Here is an 18,356-nt window from a genome sequence, read left to right on the forward strand (position 1 = left end):
ATCTCTAAGGTCCCTCCCCAACTCTGTTATTACTGTTCCTGTTGCAATATAATTGGGAGCAAACCCAATGCATTTCACAAAATATGGATAAGGCTTCCTATGGGAAGCTCCATTGATCCTGGGCTTCTTACATTTTACATAGTGGAGATTTTTAAACATTTCAATTGTACTTAGAGAAAGAAAAAATCTACCTTGAGAAAAAGATAGGAAAGATAGAATAGGAAAGGTATTGGGGAAATTCTGTTAAAGGGAATAGGAAAAAAAGCAGATGTCCAAAGTTGCAACATTACGAGAAGAAGAAGTGATAAATGTATCTGCCACTATTTTTTTTTTCATTTGAATAGCTGGATGAATGACCTCATTACCACACATTGGCTAAAAAAGGGAGAGAAAAATACATTTACAATGGGCAGAAAAATGAGCAAAATAATTTCAGTGCTTCAGAACTAAAGAAGCTTCTTGGATGAGAAGCAAAACATTTTCAAGGAAAAAAACCCCCCAACAAAGTCCAGGTGCCTTTGAGAAAATTTGGGACAATTATGACCTGGGTGATTGAGAACCTCCACAAAAATCTCAAAATCAAATTTTTTAAAGAGGCGAACCAAAGCCTCCCTTTGTTTAATGCCCTTTGCATGTGCTGAGACTAACTTCATTTTCCCAGCATTTGAAGGGTTCCAGGCAAGAAGAGTTGAGCTGGTTTTCACTAAACGTAATACTGCTGGTGTCACAGTTAATTTTTCTACAATATCGCAAAAACTAACAATCAGAGTTAATTTTCTACAGAGCACTGCACACCAACACAACTAGACACAAGAACAGTTTTTTCCCAAACGCCATCACTCTACTAAACAAATAATTCCCTCAACACTGTCAAACGTTTTACTAAGTCTGCACTTTTATTTCTACTAGTTTTTTCTCATCATTTCTATCACCCATTTCCTCCCACTAAAGACTGTATGTACTTGTTGCTTGTATCCTAGGATTTTTATTAATATTGATTGTTTCTTCATTGCTTATTTGACCCCTATGACAATCATTAAGTGTTGTACCTTATGATTCTTGACAAATGTATATTTTCTTTTATGTACACTGAGAGCATATGCACCAAGACAAATTCCTTGTGTGTCCAATCACACTTGACCAATAAAGAATTCTATTCTGTTCTGTTCTGTTCTATTCTATGTTCTAAATGTAAAACAAGAGAGAGAGAGAGAATACAGAAAATGATAAAAGTGGTTCAGAATATGAGTTAAATATGATCTAAAGCCTTAAAACAGCAAAGTTGTTTGTGTCATTGAAATCTCAGAAGAGAAGCCGTCTCTTCTGAGAAAGTAAGTCTACAGCCTTGATGAATTATAAAATAATTCAGTAACTTCGAAAGATTCTGAATGAAGGAGAATTTATCATAGTTAGGAAATTAGAAAAAATTAGAATCCAATGGCTCCATCTAGTGGTCAAGGTTAAAAAAAGCAATTAGAGAGATGCTCAGAAGTTGATAAGTTTATCTGAGCTATCTTATGTTAATGTGGATGTTCAACAGGATCAAACCTGCTTAGGATTTCAATTCCACTTGGGAAAAGCAAGGCTGTTGGCTAGATTGGAAATATCCTAGAAGAGAGTTTTCCAACTGTTGCAATTTTAGGATGTGTGAACTTCAACACCTGGGGGTTGAAATTCACATTTTAAAAAGTTGCCACAGTTGGGAAACGCTGTCCTACAAGGTGGAATTGGTGAGCTACTTTCATGCTAGTGGAAAGAAAATGATAAATATTTGTCATAGCATCACCACGAATAAAACTGAACTTAAAGGAAGCATTTTTTTCCCTTGTTTGGGAAAGATTCCTATCAATAATCCTCAATGATAAGCCAACTGACCAATCTTAAGTGAGATGTAGACCTGCTACATCTAGGATAACTTTCTAAGAACCCAACCTATGATTACAGGTAGTCCTTGACTTACAACATTTATTTAGTGACTATTAGAAGTTACGGTACTTAAAGAAGTGAGTAACAATCATTTTTTACACTTACTATTGCTTAGCAACATAAATTTTGGGTTTCATTGAGATTGTAAATTGAGGGTTTGAATGCATTTATTAAAACAGTTTGTCTCTTTGAGGCATTCCATGATTAAAAATTGTAGAAAGAGGATTCAAGGTGAGGTTAAATCTCCACTATTCAAACTTACCACTGATGACTCTCAGCACTTGATGGACCCAAGTTAACTGCATTCTCTCCAACAAGTTTTCCTGGAAAAGGTGCATTTTACAGATTTTAGCAATATGCATAAAGTAAAACTAGAGCATGCTCCATTCACTGAACAATAAATACAATCACTGTGACCTTAAATTGGGAATTTATCTTAGTTGGCTCCGGATTAACTTAATTCAGCAGGACATACATCTAGGATAAAACGAATGTGGTGGAGTCTGCGGAGAGGGGCGGCATACAAATCCAATAAATAATAATAATAATAATAATAATAATAATAATAATAATAATAATAATAATAATAATAATATTAAGGTACTGGACTAGGCAGGGGACATCCAGATCCAAGTCCCGTCTCAGCTGTTGAAGGTTAAGTAGAGCTACTGTCTTCTCAGTCTAATCTTATTCCCAAGGCTGCTTTTAGGAGAAAGCAATATCTCAAAAATTCCAATATCTCAGTGGCTGCCACAAAGAAGGGGAAGTCAAACTATTCTCTAAAGCAGTGTTTTTCAACCAGTGTGCCGCGGCACACTAGTGTGCCGCGAGACATGGTCAGGTGTGCCACGAAGCTCAGCTGGCCCGCTGGCTGGACCGGAGGTGCCAGCCCCACGCCCATGCGCAGCGCCAGCATGTATGGCGTCCAGCAGCACGTCCAGCTGCCGCCGTCAGGGCTCCCGCTCGCAGTCAACCGCTCTGCCGCCACCCCTGGCTACTGCCCAATGCTGCTGTTGCAGGCGTGGTGTAACGAGAGAAAAAGAGAGAGAGAGAAAGAGAGAGAGAAAGAAAGAGAGATAGCAAGAGAGACCGAGAAAGAGAAAGAGACAAAGAGAAAGAAAGCAAGAGAGAGAGCAAGAGGGGGGGAAGGAGGCAGAGAGAAAGACATAGAGGGAGGGAAGGAGGGAGAGAGAAAGAGAGGAAGGAAGAGAGGAAGGAAGAGAGCAAAAAAGAGAGGAAGAGAGAAAGAAAGAAAGAGGTATGGAGAGAGAGAGAAAGGAAGGAAGGAAGAGATAGAAAGAGGGAGAGAGAAACAGAGCAAAAGGGAGGAAGAAAGAGATTTTTTTTGTCCAAATTTTTTTTTAGCCCTCCCCCCTCCCTCTGGCTCAATGTTCCCCAGGATTTTGAAAATATGAATAATGTGCCACGGCTCAAAAAAGGTTGGGAAACACTGCTCTAAAGCACCTGAGGGTAGGACAAGAAGCAATGGATGGAAACTAATCAAGGACAGAAGCAACTTAGAACTAAGGAGAAATTTCCTGACAGAACAATTAATCAGTAGAACAGCTTGCCTCCAGAAGTTGTGAATGCTCCAACACTGGAATTTTTAAAGATGTCTGATAATCACTTGTCTAAAGTAGGGTAGGGTCTTCTGCCCAAGCAGGGTGTTGGACTAGAAGACCTTTAAGGTCACTTCCAACTCTGTTGTTATTATTATTATAATCAGTGGAACAGCTTGCCTCCAGAAGTTGTGAATGCTCCAACACTGGGATTTTTAAGAAGATGTTGGATAACCATTTGTCTAAAGTAGTGTAGCAGGGGGTTAGACCTCCAAGCTCCCTTTCAACTCTGTTGTTGTTGTTGTTGTTGTTAATAATAATAATAATAGTAATAATAATAATAATAATAATAATAATAATAATAATAATAATAATAAAAAAAAATTGGAGAAGAATTATTGCCTTCAATTCTCAGGGGAAAGATGTACTCAAACATATTCAGCTTTGCAATTAATATTTTGAAAACTACAATGCATATTTTTGTAGGAAATTAAAAGGAACCTGAATCAGAATAAAACCTGAAGCCCTTGCCCTAGCATTCCCTGTGTATTCAACACTGAACTGGGTCGGGGAGGCTCCTTCTCTGAAATTTCCACTAATATACTTGCTCATCTAAATATTCTCACCATCTTTCATGGTAGGAGGCTGCCCTGATGCAAGCAAAGAAAAGTAAAGAAGGATTCAGATTCCCAGCAGGAATGTTACCTAAATTATTTCTATGGCTTGGCTGGCCTAAACGAGCCACATTATTATTATTATTATTATTATTATTATTATTATTATTATTATTATTATTATTATTATTATTATTATTGGTGAGCACATGGCCCTTGGAGAGGGGTGGCATACAAATCTAATAAATTATTATTATTATTATTATTATTTATTAGATTTGTATGCCGCCCCTCTCTGCAGACTCAGGGCGGCTCACAACAACTCACATTGCATTTTTCGCAGAAGCAATAAAAAACCGCATTCCCGATATATTTCTAGTTTGAACAAATTTGCATTAAAATCTATTTGAACAACCAACCTTCAACAGCATAATTCTTTTTCTCCTCAGCATCTGTAGTTAACTCAAACATGTCCCCGTAAGCTCGGACAAGTCTCCAGAGAAAGTCAGGATGGTTTCGGTACTGCTTGCAAACATAAGAGATGCATTAGATCAGCTTTACTGCAGAGATCTTTTGACATATTTAAAATCATGTTCCCCCCAAAATCCCCATGTGCCATTCTGTAAGTCAGTGTTTCCCAACCTTGGCAACTTGAAGATATTTGGACTTCAACTCCCAGAATTCCCCAGCCAGCATTCGCTGGCTGGGGAATTCTGGGAGTTGAAGTCCAAATATCTTCAAGTTGCCAAGGTTGAGAAACACTGCTGTAAGTGATTACACTGTCTTGTATTTTAAATTCATTGGCTTTTTGCATTATTGTGTTGGGCTTTGTTTGTTTGCTACACTTTTAAAGCTGCCTGACTCCAACCTATTTAGAGCTGCTCACACAGAATGAAGAACAACTTAAAACAATAGAAACAATAAATTAGGGCAAAACAAATTACAAGATAATTGCAAGATAGCAATCCAGACAAGGAGGAGATCCATCCACCCTAGGCCGAGATCTGGGAGAACAGCCAGGTTGTCAAGGCCTTCTGGATACCATTAGAATGGGTGCTGTATGGATTTCATGAGGGCCCTAATTCGAGAGGGAACTACAGACACTACACACATTGTACTCTTTCGGGGTCCTCAAAGATGACTCTGTTTAATTGCGGAGACTCAGAGTGTACTTATTCTGCCCGGTCAGTAACTCCAAATAAATAACCGTATGTCAAAAAAACCCAAAAAATTTTTTACCAGAGTTTTCTCTTGCAGCAAATAACAGGATGTAGAATTTAATACATTTATTTTTTGGAATATAAGACACACCAGGGTAGAAGACACATCTTAGTTTTGGGGGGAGGAAAATAGGGAAAAAATAATCTGCCTACCAGGTCTTTAGTAGGTTGGCGGGATCGTGGAGGAGGGCCTTCTCTGTAGCTGCCCCGGCTCCATGGAACCAACTCCTCCCCCCAACTGTCTGTACTGCTCCCACTCTACTGGCCTTCCGAAAGGCCATGAAGACCTGGCTTTGCCGGCAGGCCTGGGAGCTGTGAATTTTTACATATGGCACAACTGAGTCATGTTTGATTGATATGTATGTTGTCTAATAGATTGGATTATGGGTTTTATAATGGGGGTTTATTGTTTTAGCATACAGTTCATTATTGATATTTGGCTTCTTTTTCGTCTTGTATTATATTTGTATTGTTGTAAGCCACCCAGAATCCTACGGGATTGAGCGGCACAGAAGTCAATTAAATTAAAAAATTAAATTAAATTAAAAAATTAAATTAAATTAAAAAATTAAATTAAATTTTAAATTAAATTAAATTAAATTTTAAATTAAATTAAATTTTAAATTAAATTAAATTTTAAATTAAATTAAATTAAATTTTAAATTAAATTAAGTTAAATTAAATTTTAAATTAAATTAAATTAAATTTAGTCTGGTCAGCTTCAGCACATTAGTTTGCTGGTTTTGAGCCCACATGCTTGCTTTTTATCCCCTGGTTGGGGATAAAAAACAGTTTCTAAAACACTCCACTTCTCTCTCTCTTCAGAGAAAAACAATGAGAAAATCAGGCAAAAAGCCGATTGCTTTGCAATCTTGCTTCACTGTTAGCACCTCATTAGGCCTGAAAAAAGGCTCAGCTGATTGTCAGAGGGAGCCGCAAGGAAAGAAGCAGGCAAGGGGAAGATTGCTTAGCAAGCAAAGCACAGAAGATCAGGTTAGCACCTTGTTGGGGTTAAAAAAATTAGTAAAACCTATATTCGGAGTATAAGATGCACCCAAATTTTCAGCTTCTTTCAGGCAGGGGAAAAGGTGCATCTTATACTTCGAAAAATACGTTATGTTTTAAAGTCTCTGCAGCAAAGTGAGAATGTGCTTTTTTTGGCTGTATGGCCTACCAGATTTCTATAGCTAGTGGCATGGAAGCAGTAAAGTATTTGTTTTTCCTTTCTGCAAACTGAACTCATATACAGTAGATGATTTTGACCCTTCAAATGTGTTTATCTAACCACTGACAGTCATTAATTCATTCATTCAGTTCAGGGGACTCCAACGTTCATTGAAAACATGTTATGGGGTTTTGTACAAACTGGTTGCCATGGTGGGTACATCTAGCAATAGCCTCTGACAAATTGCAGACACCTCCCTTATGCATTAAAGACTATTTTATCACCTGAGCCAACCTTTGTCTTTCTTTCCTATGTAAGGGAACTGCCTCTGAAAAAAGTAACACTTGTACAGTGGTACCTCTACATAAGAATGCCTCTACTTACAAACTTCTCTAGATAAGAACCGGGTGTTCAAGATTTTTTTGCCTCTTCTCAAGAATCATTTTCCACTTACAAACCCGAGCCTCCAAAACTGTAACTGGAAAAGGCAGGGAGAAGCCTCCGTGGGGCCTCTCTAGGAATCTGCTGGGAGGAATCAGGGCCAGAAAAGGCATGGAGAAGCCTCTGTGGAGCTTCTCTAGGAATCTCCTGGGAGGAAATAGGACCTCCACCCTCCCTGTGGTTTCCCCAATCGCACACATTATTTACTTTTACATTGATTCCTGTGGGAAAAATTGCTTCTTATTACAAACGTTTCTACTTAAGAACCTGGTCACGGAACAAATTAAGTTCGTAAGTAGAGGTACCACTGTATTTCCTTAGAATGGGCACAGGCATTGTACATGATACAGTATCAGCTCTTTCCCATCACCTTCATTTTAGCGTAAACAAGAGAAGTTCCTAGCAATCTTGCTTTTCATTCTTTGTTTTTGTACTAAATTGTGTTTATATTCTAGAAACAAAAGGGGAAGCCCTTGTTTGCTGCTAGAACCCCTCCATCCATGATTGGAAACTAACCAAGGAGCGAAACAACCAAGAACACTAAGGAGAAATTTCCTAAGGGTGAGAGCTATTAACCAATGGAATAGCTTGTTTTCAGAAGTTGTGGGTGCTCCATTACTGAAGGCTTTCAAAAGGAAACTGTTGAACCATTTATCTGAAATGATGTAAGGTCTCTTGTTCAAGCAGGGAATTGGATTAGAAGATCTCTGAGATCCCTCCCAACTCTATTATTCTATTTTCTATCTTCTCCCTAATCCCAGTAAATTGATTCTCATATAAACCAAAAATGTAATGTGGGAAGCAAGCTTATGCTGGTCTGTTGGCAACCAGAAAACCAGGGAACCCAGGACAGGCAGAACTTGATAATGGATGTGGTGCAGTGGTTAGAGTGTAGTATTGCAGGCTAATTCTGCTGACTGCCATCAGTTTGGCATTTCGAATCTCATTCCAGGCTAAAGATTGACACCCTTCCATCCTTCTGATGTTGGTAAAATGAGGACCCAGGCTGTTTCTGTAAATTGCTTAGAGAGGGCTGTAAAGCACTATGAATCTGTATATAAGCCAAGTGCTATTGCTAAGTCATATTTCCCATCTGCACTGAATAACCATAATCACTTACAAGTATATGGGAGCCCACCCTCAGCAAGTATTTGGGGATGTTAATCAAAAGGGTCATTTTAAAGCAATGAATCACCCCCCCCCCAAAAAAAAATACCCCAATCAACTCAAATGTGCCCTTAAACTTTAAACTTTTAAAGACTAAAGCTTTTAAAAGTACACGGAACTGTCGACCATACCTCTTCTTCTTTTTCAAGCAATAGTTGGAAGCTTTTTCTCTTCTCATGTTCCGAGCCACCATGCATTCTGTCCACCTCCTGCAGGAGATTAGATAAGTCAATTTTTTCTTCTGGTGTCAAAGAAGATAGAGAGGAATTGGTCCATCCTTTTTCTTCCTCAGATTCTCCTTCAGTATCAGTATGAGCGGTCATGTAACTAAAATAGAAGAGGAGAAATATAACCTCTTCTTGAAAATCACATGGTTATATTGCTGCTTGTAACTGTTATTTTTTTCCTAATTAACAAATCTTAAGAATGCTGCAAAGTGGAGCATTTTCATTAATTTTGCAATATCCACAGACAGACCAATTAAATTATGCCTAAATCAGGAAAAGTTTATTTGGTACTTGGTACCATAGTTCCCTCTAAGCTGAGCAGTGAGCAATCGCTCACTTAAAAATCATCATCAACTCAGAGTTTTCCAAACCTGCCCAGAAGCCGAGAGGGAAAGAGTGAGAGGGAAGGAGAGAGAGAGGAAGAGAGAAACAGATGGAAAAAAGAGAGGAAGGAAAAGAGAAAGAAAAAGAATGGGAGTAAGGAAGAGAGAAAGAAAATCAAAATCTAGTTTGAAACTAGCTCAACTATTTAAGTGGCATTTTGATATTGATAGAGTTGCCCTATTATGAGCTCACTGTTATAGACACACAGTATTTATTTATTTATTTATTTATTATTTCTGTGTCGTCCAGTCCCGAAGGGACTGCCGCTCAGACACTATACTTTTCTGCCCCCCCCCCAAAAAAAAAATTAGAGGGAACACTGCTTGGTACAATATTAGATTTGTGCCAGTATTATATTGTTTTTATCGTTGTTGTGAGCTGCCCCGAGTCTTCAGAAAGGGGCGGCATACAAATGTAATAAATTATTATTATTAATTATTATTAATAGGTAGTCCTTGATTAACAATAATTCATTTAGGGACCATTCAATGTCACTGAAATTACTCACACTTATAATCATTGCAGTAACCCCCCCTCATCAAAATTTAGACTTTTGACAACTGGCATGTATTTAAGATGGCTGCAGTCCTGGGGTGAAGTGATCATCTTTTGTGAAGTGAATGGGGAAACCAAATACACTTACCATATTTTTGGGAATATAAGACACACATTTTTACACACACACACACACACACACACCAAAGAGGGTGAAAACCTGGGTGCATCTTATACACCGAATGTATAAGCCCCCTACCTACCCACTGACCTCTGCCTCCCAGCAATTTACCTCCTCACAGCAAACACAATAGAGCCTATTAAGCCAAGCAATTCATTATCAGATTCCCACCCCTCAGCTGATTAGAGGCTGGGCCACTGCTAAACTGAAATTGAAACTATCTGCAAGGAGGCAAATTGCTGGGAGAGAGACAGAGATATTTACTTTCTGCTGAACTGGATGCAAGGAGGTAAGTGAATAACACTAAATATCAAATTAGAATGTTCACATTATTAGACTTATTTTTTAAAACTGCTTTATTATTGTTCTAGACAACAACATGAAGAAACTTTTTAAAATAAATGCTTGATCTGAAGAGGCCCAGTGCTATTGTATCTTTTTTTAAATAACAGAGAATAACTATACTTACAGAAAGCCACATCAATTTTAAAGTTCTGCCAAAGGATAATCTAAAATGTAACAGTGTCCTGTTTAGTATTAAGATAAGGCAACTGAGTTCAATCTTGACTTAGACATGTTTGAAATAGATCTATTTAAATAATTGGGAGGAGTTATTGTGACTACCTTTAATAAAACTTTCTGGCATTAATATACAGTGGTACCTCAAGATATGAACTTAATTGGTTCCAGGGGAAGGTTCGTAAGACGAAAGGTTCGTAAGACGAAACATTGTTTCCCATAGGAAACAATGTAAAGTCAATTAATCCATGCAACAACAAAAAAACCCCCGCAAAAAAAACGCTGCCGCCCGGCTGTCACCTTTTAAAACAGCCGGGGGGGGGGAGGGCTTCCCAGCAGCCTCCCGAACCCGGAAGTTTGGCAAGTCTTCCCTTGGCGATCTTCCGATCTTCCCTTGGCTTCCCTGGCTTCCCTGGTCGCTTCCCTGGCCGCCTGGCGCTGCGATCGGAAGATCGCAGCACCAGGCGGCCAGGGAAGCCAGGGAAGATCGGAAGATCGCCAAGGGAAGATCGGAAGATCGCCAAGGGAAGATCGGAAGATCGCCAAGGGAAGATCGGAAGATCGCCAAGGGAAGATCGGAAGATCGCAGCGCCAGGCGGCCAGGGAAGCGGCCAGGGAAGCCAAGCCGGGAGCGGCGGCAACGCTGCTCCAGTTGCCTGGTCCTGTCCTGCCTCCCACGCTGATGTTCCCCGCTGCGTCAGGCGCCGCCAGCCCCGAGTCGGACGCACCCTCGCCGCCGCGCCCAGCCGCTGCCCGCCCCGTCCTAGCCGGAGCCTGAGCCGGCCCGCTCGGTCGCACCTCCTAGCCCGCCGCCCGCCCACCCAGGATGCAGACCTGCTGCCTCTCCCCACGCCCGCCGCCAGCCCGATCCTGCGCCTCCTGCTTCCCCCCCCAGCCAAAAATACAAAGGCGGTCTGCCACCACCCGCGGAGCAATGGGAAACTGAAGCCGCTGGCGGTTTCAGACTCCCTTTGCTCCACGCTGCTCCGCCCTGCCTGTCATGCGGCGGCAGACCGTCTTTCTGTTTTTCGCTGAGGGGGGGAGCAGGAGGACCTTCCTGACTCCCTCCCCCAGCGTCAGACCTCCTGCCCTCCCTCCCAGCCAAAAACCCAAAGCGGCCTCCTGAACGTTTTCCGTCTTACGTACCTGCCGCCGCCGCCGAGAAGCCCCGCAGCCCGGCTGTCACATTTTAAAACAGCCGGGTGGCTTCCCAGCAGCCTCCCGAAGCCGAACGCCAAACCCGAACTTCCGGGTTTGGCTTCGTGAGGCAACTGGGAAGCCCCCTGGCTGTTTTAAAAGGTGACAGCCGGGCTGCGGGGCTTCCCAGCAGCCTCCGGAATGCCGAACCCGGAAGTTCGGGTTTGCCATTCGTAACACGAAAAAAGTTCGTAAGAAGAGGCAAAAATTTTCTGAACCCCGGGTTCGTATCTCGGGTTGTTCGTAAGACGAGGGCTTCGTATCTTGAGGTACCACTGTACTGCCATAATGTACATTTCTCCAATTTTTGCTATTTCTATGGGTCAGGCACACATGCACAGAAATATACAGCAAACACTGTATATCAGCTGCACTGTTTGCTGTTTGCTGGGAGGCAGAGACAAATTTTTTCCCTTGTTTTCCTCCCTCAAAACTAAGGTGTGTCTTATACGCCTGTGCATCTTATACTCCAAAAATATGGTAATTTTCATTTCCTTAACTTAACATCTTCAGTGATTCACTTAACAACTCTGGCAAGAAAGATCATAAAACAGGACAAAATTATCTTAACTATCTTGCTTAGCAAGGGAAATTTGGGCCTCAATTGTGGTTGCAAGTTAAGAACTACCTGTACTATATTATTATTTTTTTACTTATAAGAAACTATTCAGTAAAATTACAGTGATATTTTTGATGTTGAAACATAAAGCCTATCTGAATCTAATGAAATTCAGCAACTACATATTTTCCAATTAATATTGTCCTTAGGTTCAGCTTTGGTTGAAATGTTTCTCTTTTTAAAAATTACCAACTGAAAAATTCTTCAGACAACTGAATTGTAAAAAAGATACACAATGGAGTAACAGGTTTTTAAATGTAATCATTTGGAACTAACAACATTTCTGCTACAACACAAAAAATGTTTAGAGATATGAAGAGTTATTATGGCAGTCATTATTATTTACTAAATCACAAGACCTAGAGACAAGATAAATTATCTCTTCGTTTCCAACGAAAACATTTCAATCCTTGAAAAAGCAACATCAAGGTCTTGTACTTAGCCTTGAAAAGACTGTACTATTGCAAGTTGTTGTTGCAGTTCTTAGTGTTTGTCCCACAAGATTTCATAGTCTGCTTGTTTTTGAACTGCGCTTACCTACTTCTTTTGCAAAGCTACCAATGTGTGATGCAATAAGGGAGCTTGTTTTTCAGCTGGCTTACTGCAGAATCCAAAATTTATTACAGCTGAGAGGGAGTGACTGACCTATGTCCAGGGATGGACTGCTGCCCAGAGGGGGGGGGGGAATGCAGTGGGGTAGCGAAAATAGAGCTCCCCCCCAGAGCACCCAATTTGCACTGAAAGATGTTGAAAGAAAATGCAGGGCGTCCTGCATAAGCCACGCCCACAGTGTGGTAGTAGAAATTTTGGTAGCCCTTCATTGCCTATGTCCATCCACTGGACCTGTGTGTGTGGAGAAGGACCAGTACCCTCTGCTTCTAGTCCAGCATATTAACTACTTCACCACACTGGGTCTCTTAATGCAGTATTTGTTATGCCAGTAAAATTCAAGCCGTCAAATTCATAATTACAGGTTTGCAAATACTGTACTAATTTATCACAAGTTTGCAAGAGCTTTTAAAATCTGCTGTAGGTTGTTTTCGTCTATGAAAATTAGTACATTCAGCATCAGGGAAGAGGAAGAATTTTATTTCAACTTCTCTCTCATAGAATTTATAGATTTTAAATAAAGAAGACAAAGTAGTAATTTCATTGGTAAAGTCAGTCCTTATGGGTAAACCAAACATCTCTACTTCTTTGCAGCTGGCTCAGCTTTCCTCTTTAGATGAATCCAGCACATTGGCCTTCCACATCGAGGGATATAAATCTGTTTATCGACCTTGAACATGTTTGATGAACATGTAAAAAAAGCTAGAACAAATACATACACTTACTCAGAGGATTTTAAAGATTAATATGCAACTGAAACCACAAATGTTTCTTTTGGGACCAATGGACAAAACAATTGGGAGAAAAGGTTATGGAGCTTTGGTTTGTTTGTTTTTTAAATAACTGCAGTGAGATTATTGTATGCATGATGATAGAAAGATGCAGCACAACCCACAATGGAGAAACAGTTGGTGAAGATGATGAAAGATACTGAGATAGCTAAATTAAACTCTTTGATCAGAGAAAGGACAATACCTATGTTTATTGCTGAATGCAAACTCTGTAAACCTTTTGCATGAAACAGGAAATAAATGAACTTATGATTATAGTTTTGATGATTAAACAGAGTACATTGTAGAAAGAAGAGTGTTTAAGTTTGTTTAGGATTATGTTTATGTTGTAAACATTGAGAATAAGGTAAAATTATAATTGAACTTCTAACTGCTGCAAACAAAATCGGAACTTATTTCTTTGTAACTTTTTCTTTTGTTATTTTTCTTTTACTTTCTTTCCTTTCTTGCACCGTTATCTTTGTTTTATTTATTTATTTTTCTTATATTAATTTGTATTAGTTTTTCATCTTCCTTTTTAATAAAATGTACCTTGCTTTTATGGACTTTTTAATCCTTTAAAAATTAAGCAATTAATTAACACACTTTCAAATATTTTCAAAAATACCCACCCGCCTTCACTTTCAATGTCTTCAGAACTGGTGGTATCAGAAACGCCTTGGGCTTCTGCCTCAGTCTTTCGCTTCTTTGCCAGCCTATGTGAAGGGCTTGCTCTGCGACTTTCTGTTTTTCCTTGAAGTTCATCTCGAACAAGTTCATCCAACTTTGGAATAGCTTCTTTCAGAAACGTCAATTCTCTTTTAAGTTCTTCCACACTGATCACCAAGCCGTTCAGTTTCTCTAGGATCTGAAGCTGTCTTCCTTGTAATAGCAAAACAGTCCTTTCCCCTCGGTGAGTTTCATGTGGAAAGTCTATTACATCAAAACTGTTGGCTGAATTTGGAAATACAGGCAAATGCATACCTTTGCTGTGTTTGTACTTCTTGAGATACCAACTTAGGACAAAGGTTATTCCAGCAGCTCCTGCCATTAAGCCAAATAGTAGGCTTTTGTTTTCAAAATGGGACATTCCTGCTGCTTCTGTACAAAGCAGAAGAAAAAACATGGTTTAATGCTTTCTGTGTTAAATTCAAGGCCCCCGGGACCGCCCTGGAAACAGTGAAGGACTAGCTCAGTGTCTCTCTGCCAATAAACATGGAGAAATGGGAGGGTCGCGTGCAGTCCTCCCAAGCTCCATTTTTGCTTGCAGAAGGTTGTCCCAGCCAAAAATGGAGCTTGGGAGCCCATTTTTGCTGGCAGAGCACTTGGGCCACCACACCCTCCCCCAAACATGAGTGATGTCGACTCTGTCCCCCACCCCACCATGCCCTCCCATTCCCCAAGGTGAAACACAACCCTAATGTAGCCTTCAATGTAATCAGGTTTAACACCCCAGGGCTAGAGCCTCAGGTCATTCTGTTTATGTATCGGTTTTGGTATGATTCTTAATTAAAAGACATTTGGGCTGCTGTCTTAAAGATATACCCTATTTTTTGAGCTATAAGATGCACTGCACTATAGAACACATCTAAATTTACAGGAGGGATTTTTGCCCTCTCAGGCTCCCAGAAGCACTCTCAAGTGGACCTGTTTTTGACTTTCGTCAAAAATAGGTCCACTTGAGCTCCCAAGTGCTCCCAGGTTTTCACCCTCCCAGGCTCCCAAAAGCTCTCTAAAGTGCTTCACACAGTCCGTTTTTGCAGAAAATGACCCCCATTATAGGCCTGCAGAGTGCTTCTGGAGGTTAGAGAGGATGAATACATGACGTGCACAGGGCTTGGGAGCCCCAAAACTTCCGTATTCAGTCTATAAAATGCATCTAAATTTTCATTGACTTTTGGTGGAGGGAAGGTGCATCTTATACTCAGAAAAATACGGCACATCAAAGATTTACGCATCAAAATTTGAAGGCATTCATGATGACTTCATAAGAGTCTGGTTCTAACTGTATTCAAATACAGGGAATCCTCAACTTACATTCATTTAATGTCCGTTCAAAGTTACAAAGGCATTGAAAAAAGTAATTTATGATGGTTTTTCACACTTATGACAGTTGCAGCATCCTGGGATTGTGTGATTTTACCTTTTGCAAGCAAAATCAATAGGGAAGCCAGATTCATTTAATAAGTGTGTCACTAATTTAACAATTGAAGTGATTTATTAATCACTGTGACAACAAAGGTCATAAAAAGTTCATTTAGTAAATGTCTCAATTAGCAACAGAACGTTTGGGCCCAATTGTGGTCATAATTCAAGAACTACTTGTATCTAGCTGATTTCAAATGAGTTTTTAAAGTCTAATCTATCTAAACTCTAATTTTATTTTGTTCTACATAGCAAAGCACTGTATATTTTCCTCTGAAAAGTGAATAGACCATAAATATTTTAAACTTCAAAACAATGTTAGTTAATGTTGTAAGCTGCCCCGAGTCCTCGGAGAGGGGTGGCATACAAATCCAGTAAATGAACGAACGAACGAACGAACGAACGAACGAACGAACGAACAAACAAACAAACAAACAAACAAACAAACAAACAAACAAACAAACAAACGTGTAAAGCAGATTTGTTCTTGCAAAGCCAATCACATTGACCTTTGATACATCAAGGTTTATCTGAAATTTAAATCCAATGCAAAGAGGACCGGACAAGGCTGTTTAAATCAGGCATCTCCAACTTTGGCAACTTTAAGCCTGGTGGACTTCAACTCCTAGAATTCCCCAGCCAGCAAAGGGAACTCTGGGAGTTGAAGTCCGCCAGGCTTAAAGTTGCCAAGATTGGAGACCCCTTGTTTAAATTATTGAGAAGAGAAAAGTGTGACAAAGTCAAGGATGAAGACTGATATTTTCATACCATGACTGCATTGCATTGCATTGCATTAATTAATTGCCTACCTTGGAGAAATAACAATAACATCCTATTGCCTAAATGAAATTAGAAGGTGCCTTGCAAATGATGTTGCAATCCTCGAAACTATACCCTCTGGCTTGTGAGTAAACAATTCATACTATTGAAACTATCCACCTCCAATTTTCCATACGCTGCTATAGACTTGGTTGACCTGCTTCAGATTAATCATTCATTCGATTTTTAAAATGTTCCTTAGAACAGATATTAGTTAAATCTCATACTCAGTATGGTAGTAAATAATCCAAGAAAAATCAGTTTAAGATAAAGGGTATCCAGAGTCATAACTTCTGTTGGACCAAATAATCTAATGCAGTGATTCTCAACCTTTCTAATGCCGTGACCCCTTAATACAGTTCCTCATGTTGTAGCCATAAGTTTAGCACCAATTCTACCAACAGCTTTAAGCTGATTGGCAGGAAGGTCAGAAGGACACCTCCACTGTAAATGCCTGATTGGTCGGATAATAAAAATTTGTTCCAAGGTGCCAAAATAGAAGCTTTAGTTCGACCCCCAATGGGGTCCTGACCCTCATCGTTGGGAATCCCTGATGTATAGAATAGTAGCAGTTTGCATAAACGTAAGTTTTAAAAGTAATGATAAAAGAGGACAATAGGACAGGGACAGTAGCAGTGTAATGAAAGGCTAACCTCATAACATGGGGGCTGTGAGTGATGAGAATGTCTCTGGCCAATATTAGATATGATTGGACTGGATGAATGTGTGTGAGTGTACATGGGGTCTTTTAAAATGTTTTTTAGTAAATTTTCATAATTTTATATAGTTATTTGGATTTTTTATATGTTGTTATATTTAATGTTGTACACCAACCTGAGTCCCCTCAAGAAGGGCAGCATAGAAATCTAATAAACAAACAAACAAACAAACAAACAAACAAACAAACAAACTAAACTAAATTCAGGAAAAGTTATTTCTAAGAAGTCCTGCCTATGACTATTTTTTGGGACATTTATTATAATAAAGTTTTGGAGAGGTCGTCTATCCATGACCCAATAATAATAATAATAATAATAATAATAATAATAATAATAATAATAACAACAACAACAACAACAACAATAAACATAATCAACATCATCAATAACAACAACATTCATTTCTGGGTGCCTAAAAGTCTATAATTGTGTTCTCTCCCCAGAAAGTCTGTCTCCAACTATGCTGTCCCCAATGCTTGAGGTGAGTTGCTAAGCTGCAGAGGTTGGCTTTCTCCTAACCGAAACAACCAAGCGTAACCCGAAAATCTATGCATACTCATTGTGAACCTACAATCACAAGAAGCAGTGCTATATACAGCCCAAAGTCAGCCCGAACCGAGGGGAACGCGCCTACGCGCAAATTACGCGAGCCTCTGGGCGCCTTCGCGGAGGAAAACCCGCCCGCTTCTGAGCGCCTCTTCTCCTTCAACCATCTCCGAAGGACGCAGACGGTGCTCAGTTTCCACCTACCAGAGAAGCCCTCCCGCCGGCTTCTCCGATCCGGCTCGCCACTGCTACTTGAGCTCCCGCCGCCGCCGCCGCCGCCGCCTTCCCCGCTTCCGTACCTGAGCCCTGCGGAGAGGCGGCGGCGGAGAAACGCTCATGCGCCGCCCACACGGTTTGAGACCCGGATACGAATGGGGCGGGCGGAGGACGGCATTCCCGGGAAAGCGCCGTTCCTTCGTTATTCGCCAAATGGTCGGGTGGATGCTCTAATCGTCCCCGGCCGACGTCGTTTGTGGGGCGGCGGAAGGTGACCTCCAGCGCGGCTCCGGGACGGCTTTTCGTGGGGCCGGGAGGACTTCCGGGCTCCTCTGTCAGGGAGACCTTGTTAATCTCCAGGAGTGCGCGCCACGCCAACGCCGCCTTGGGATCCGGCTGATTGAACCAATTTGGTTCCCCCCCCCATTTTTTTATATTTTTTTATTTTATTTTATTTTATTTGTTTGTTTTTTGTTTGTTTGTTTGTTTTATATTTTTATATATTTATATTTTTCTCCACATTCAACATACAATTTCATATACCTCCAATACATCTTTAATATTTTTTTATTTTTATTTATTTGTTTATTTGTTTTGTCCAATACACAATAATACACAATGAGGGTTATAGAGGATATAATCAGGTAGAATGTATTAAAGGGAGAATAGAGGAGAAAATAAAGGAGTAAAATATAACTATGAGAGAATAGCAGAAAAAGATATAGGGATAGAAGAGAAGATATAGGAGATATGGGAGAGACTATAGGACAGGGGACCGTAGGCACTCTGATGCACTTATGCACTTATGTACCTCTTAG

The 18,356-nt window shown here is 40.1% G+C and overlaps 1 protein-coding gene across 2 annotated transcripts in view; it reads right to left on the bottom strand.

Annotated features, from left to right (window-relative positions):
• RMDN2 (regulator of microtubule dynamics 2) overlaps positions 1-17,925 on the bottom strand; it is a 43,968-nt gene extending 26,043 nt beyond the window's left edge. Inside the window, exons 1-5 of one of the 2 annotated variants that reach the window (XM_070734135.1) lie at positions 17,527-17,925; positions 13,726-14,194; positions 8,224-8,419; positions 4,519-4,621; positions 2,189-2,249 (exon numbers count right to left, since the gene is read on the bottom strand). In XM_070734135.1, coding sequence (XP_070590236.1) covers positions 2,189-2,249; positions 4,519-4,621; positions 8,224-8,419; positions 13,726-14,183 — 818 coding nt within the window. In that variant the 5' untranslated portion in view covers positions 14,184-14,194; positions 17,527-17,925. The remainder of the gene's footprint in view (positions 1-2,188; positions 2,250-4,518; positions 4,622-8,223; positions 8,420-13,725; positions 14,195-17,526) is intronic. The other variant, XM_070734134.1, reaches the window with a different exon arrangement.
• Positions 17,926-18,356: the final 431 nt, after the last annotated feature.

The sequence above is a fragment of the Erythrolamprus reginae genome, chromosome 1, assembly GCF_031021105.1.
Source record: "Erythrolamprus reginae isolate rEryReg1 chromosome 1, rEryReg1.hap1, whole genome shotgun sequence".
Lineage (NCBI taxonomy): Eukaryota > Metazoa > Chordata > Lepidosauria > Squamata > Dipsadidae > Erythrolamprus > Erythrolamprus reginae.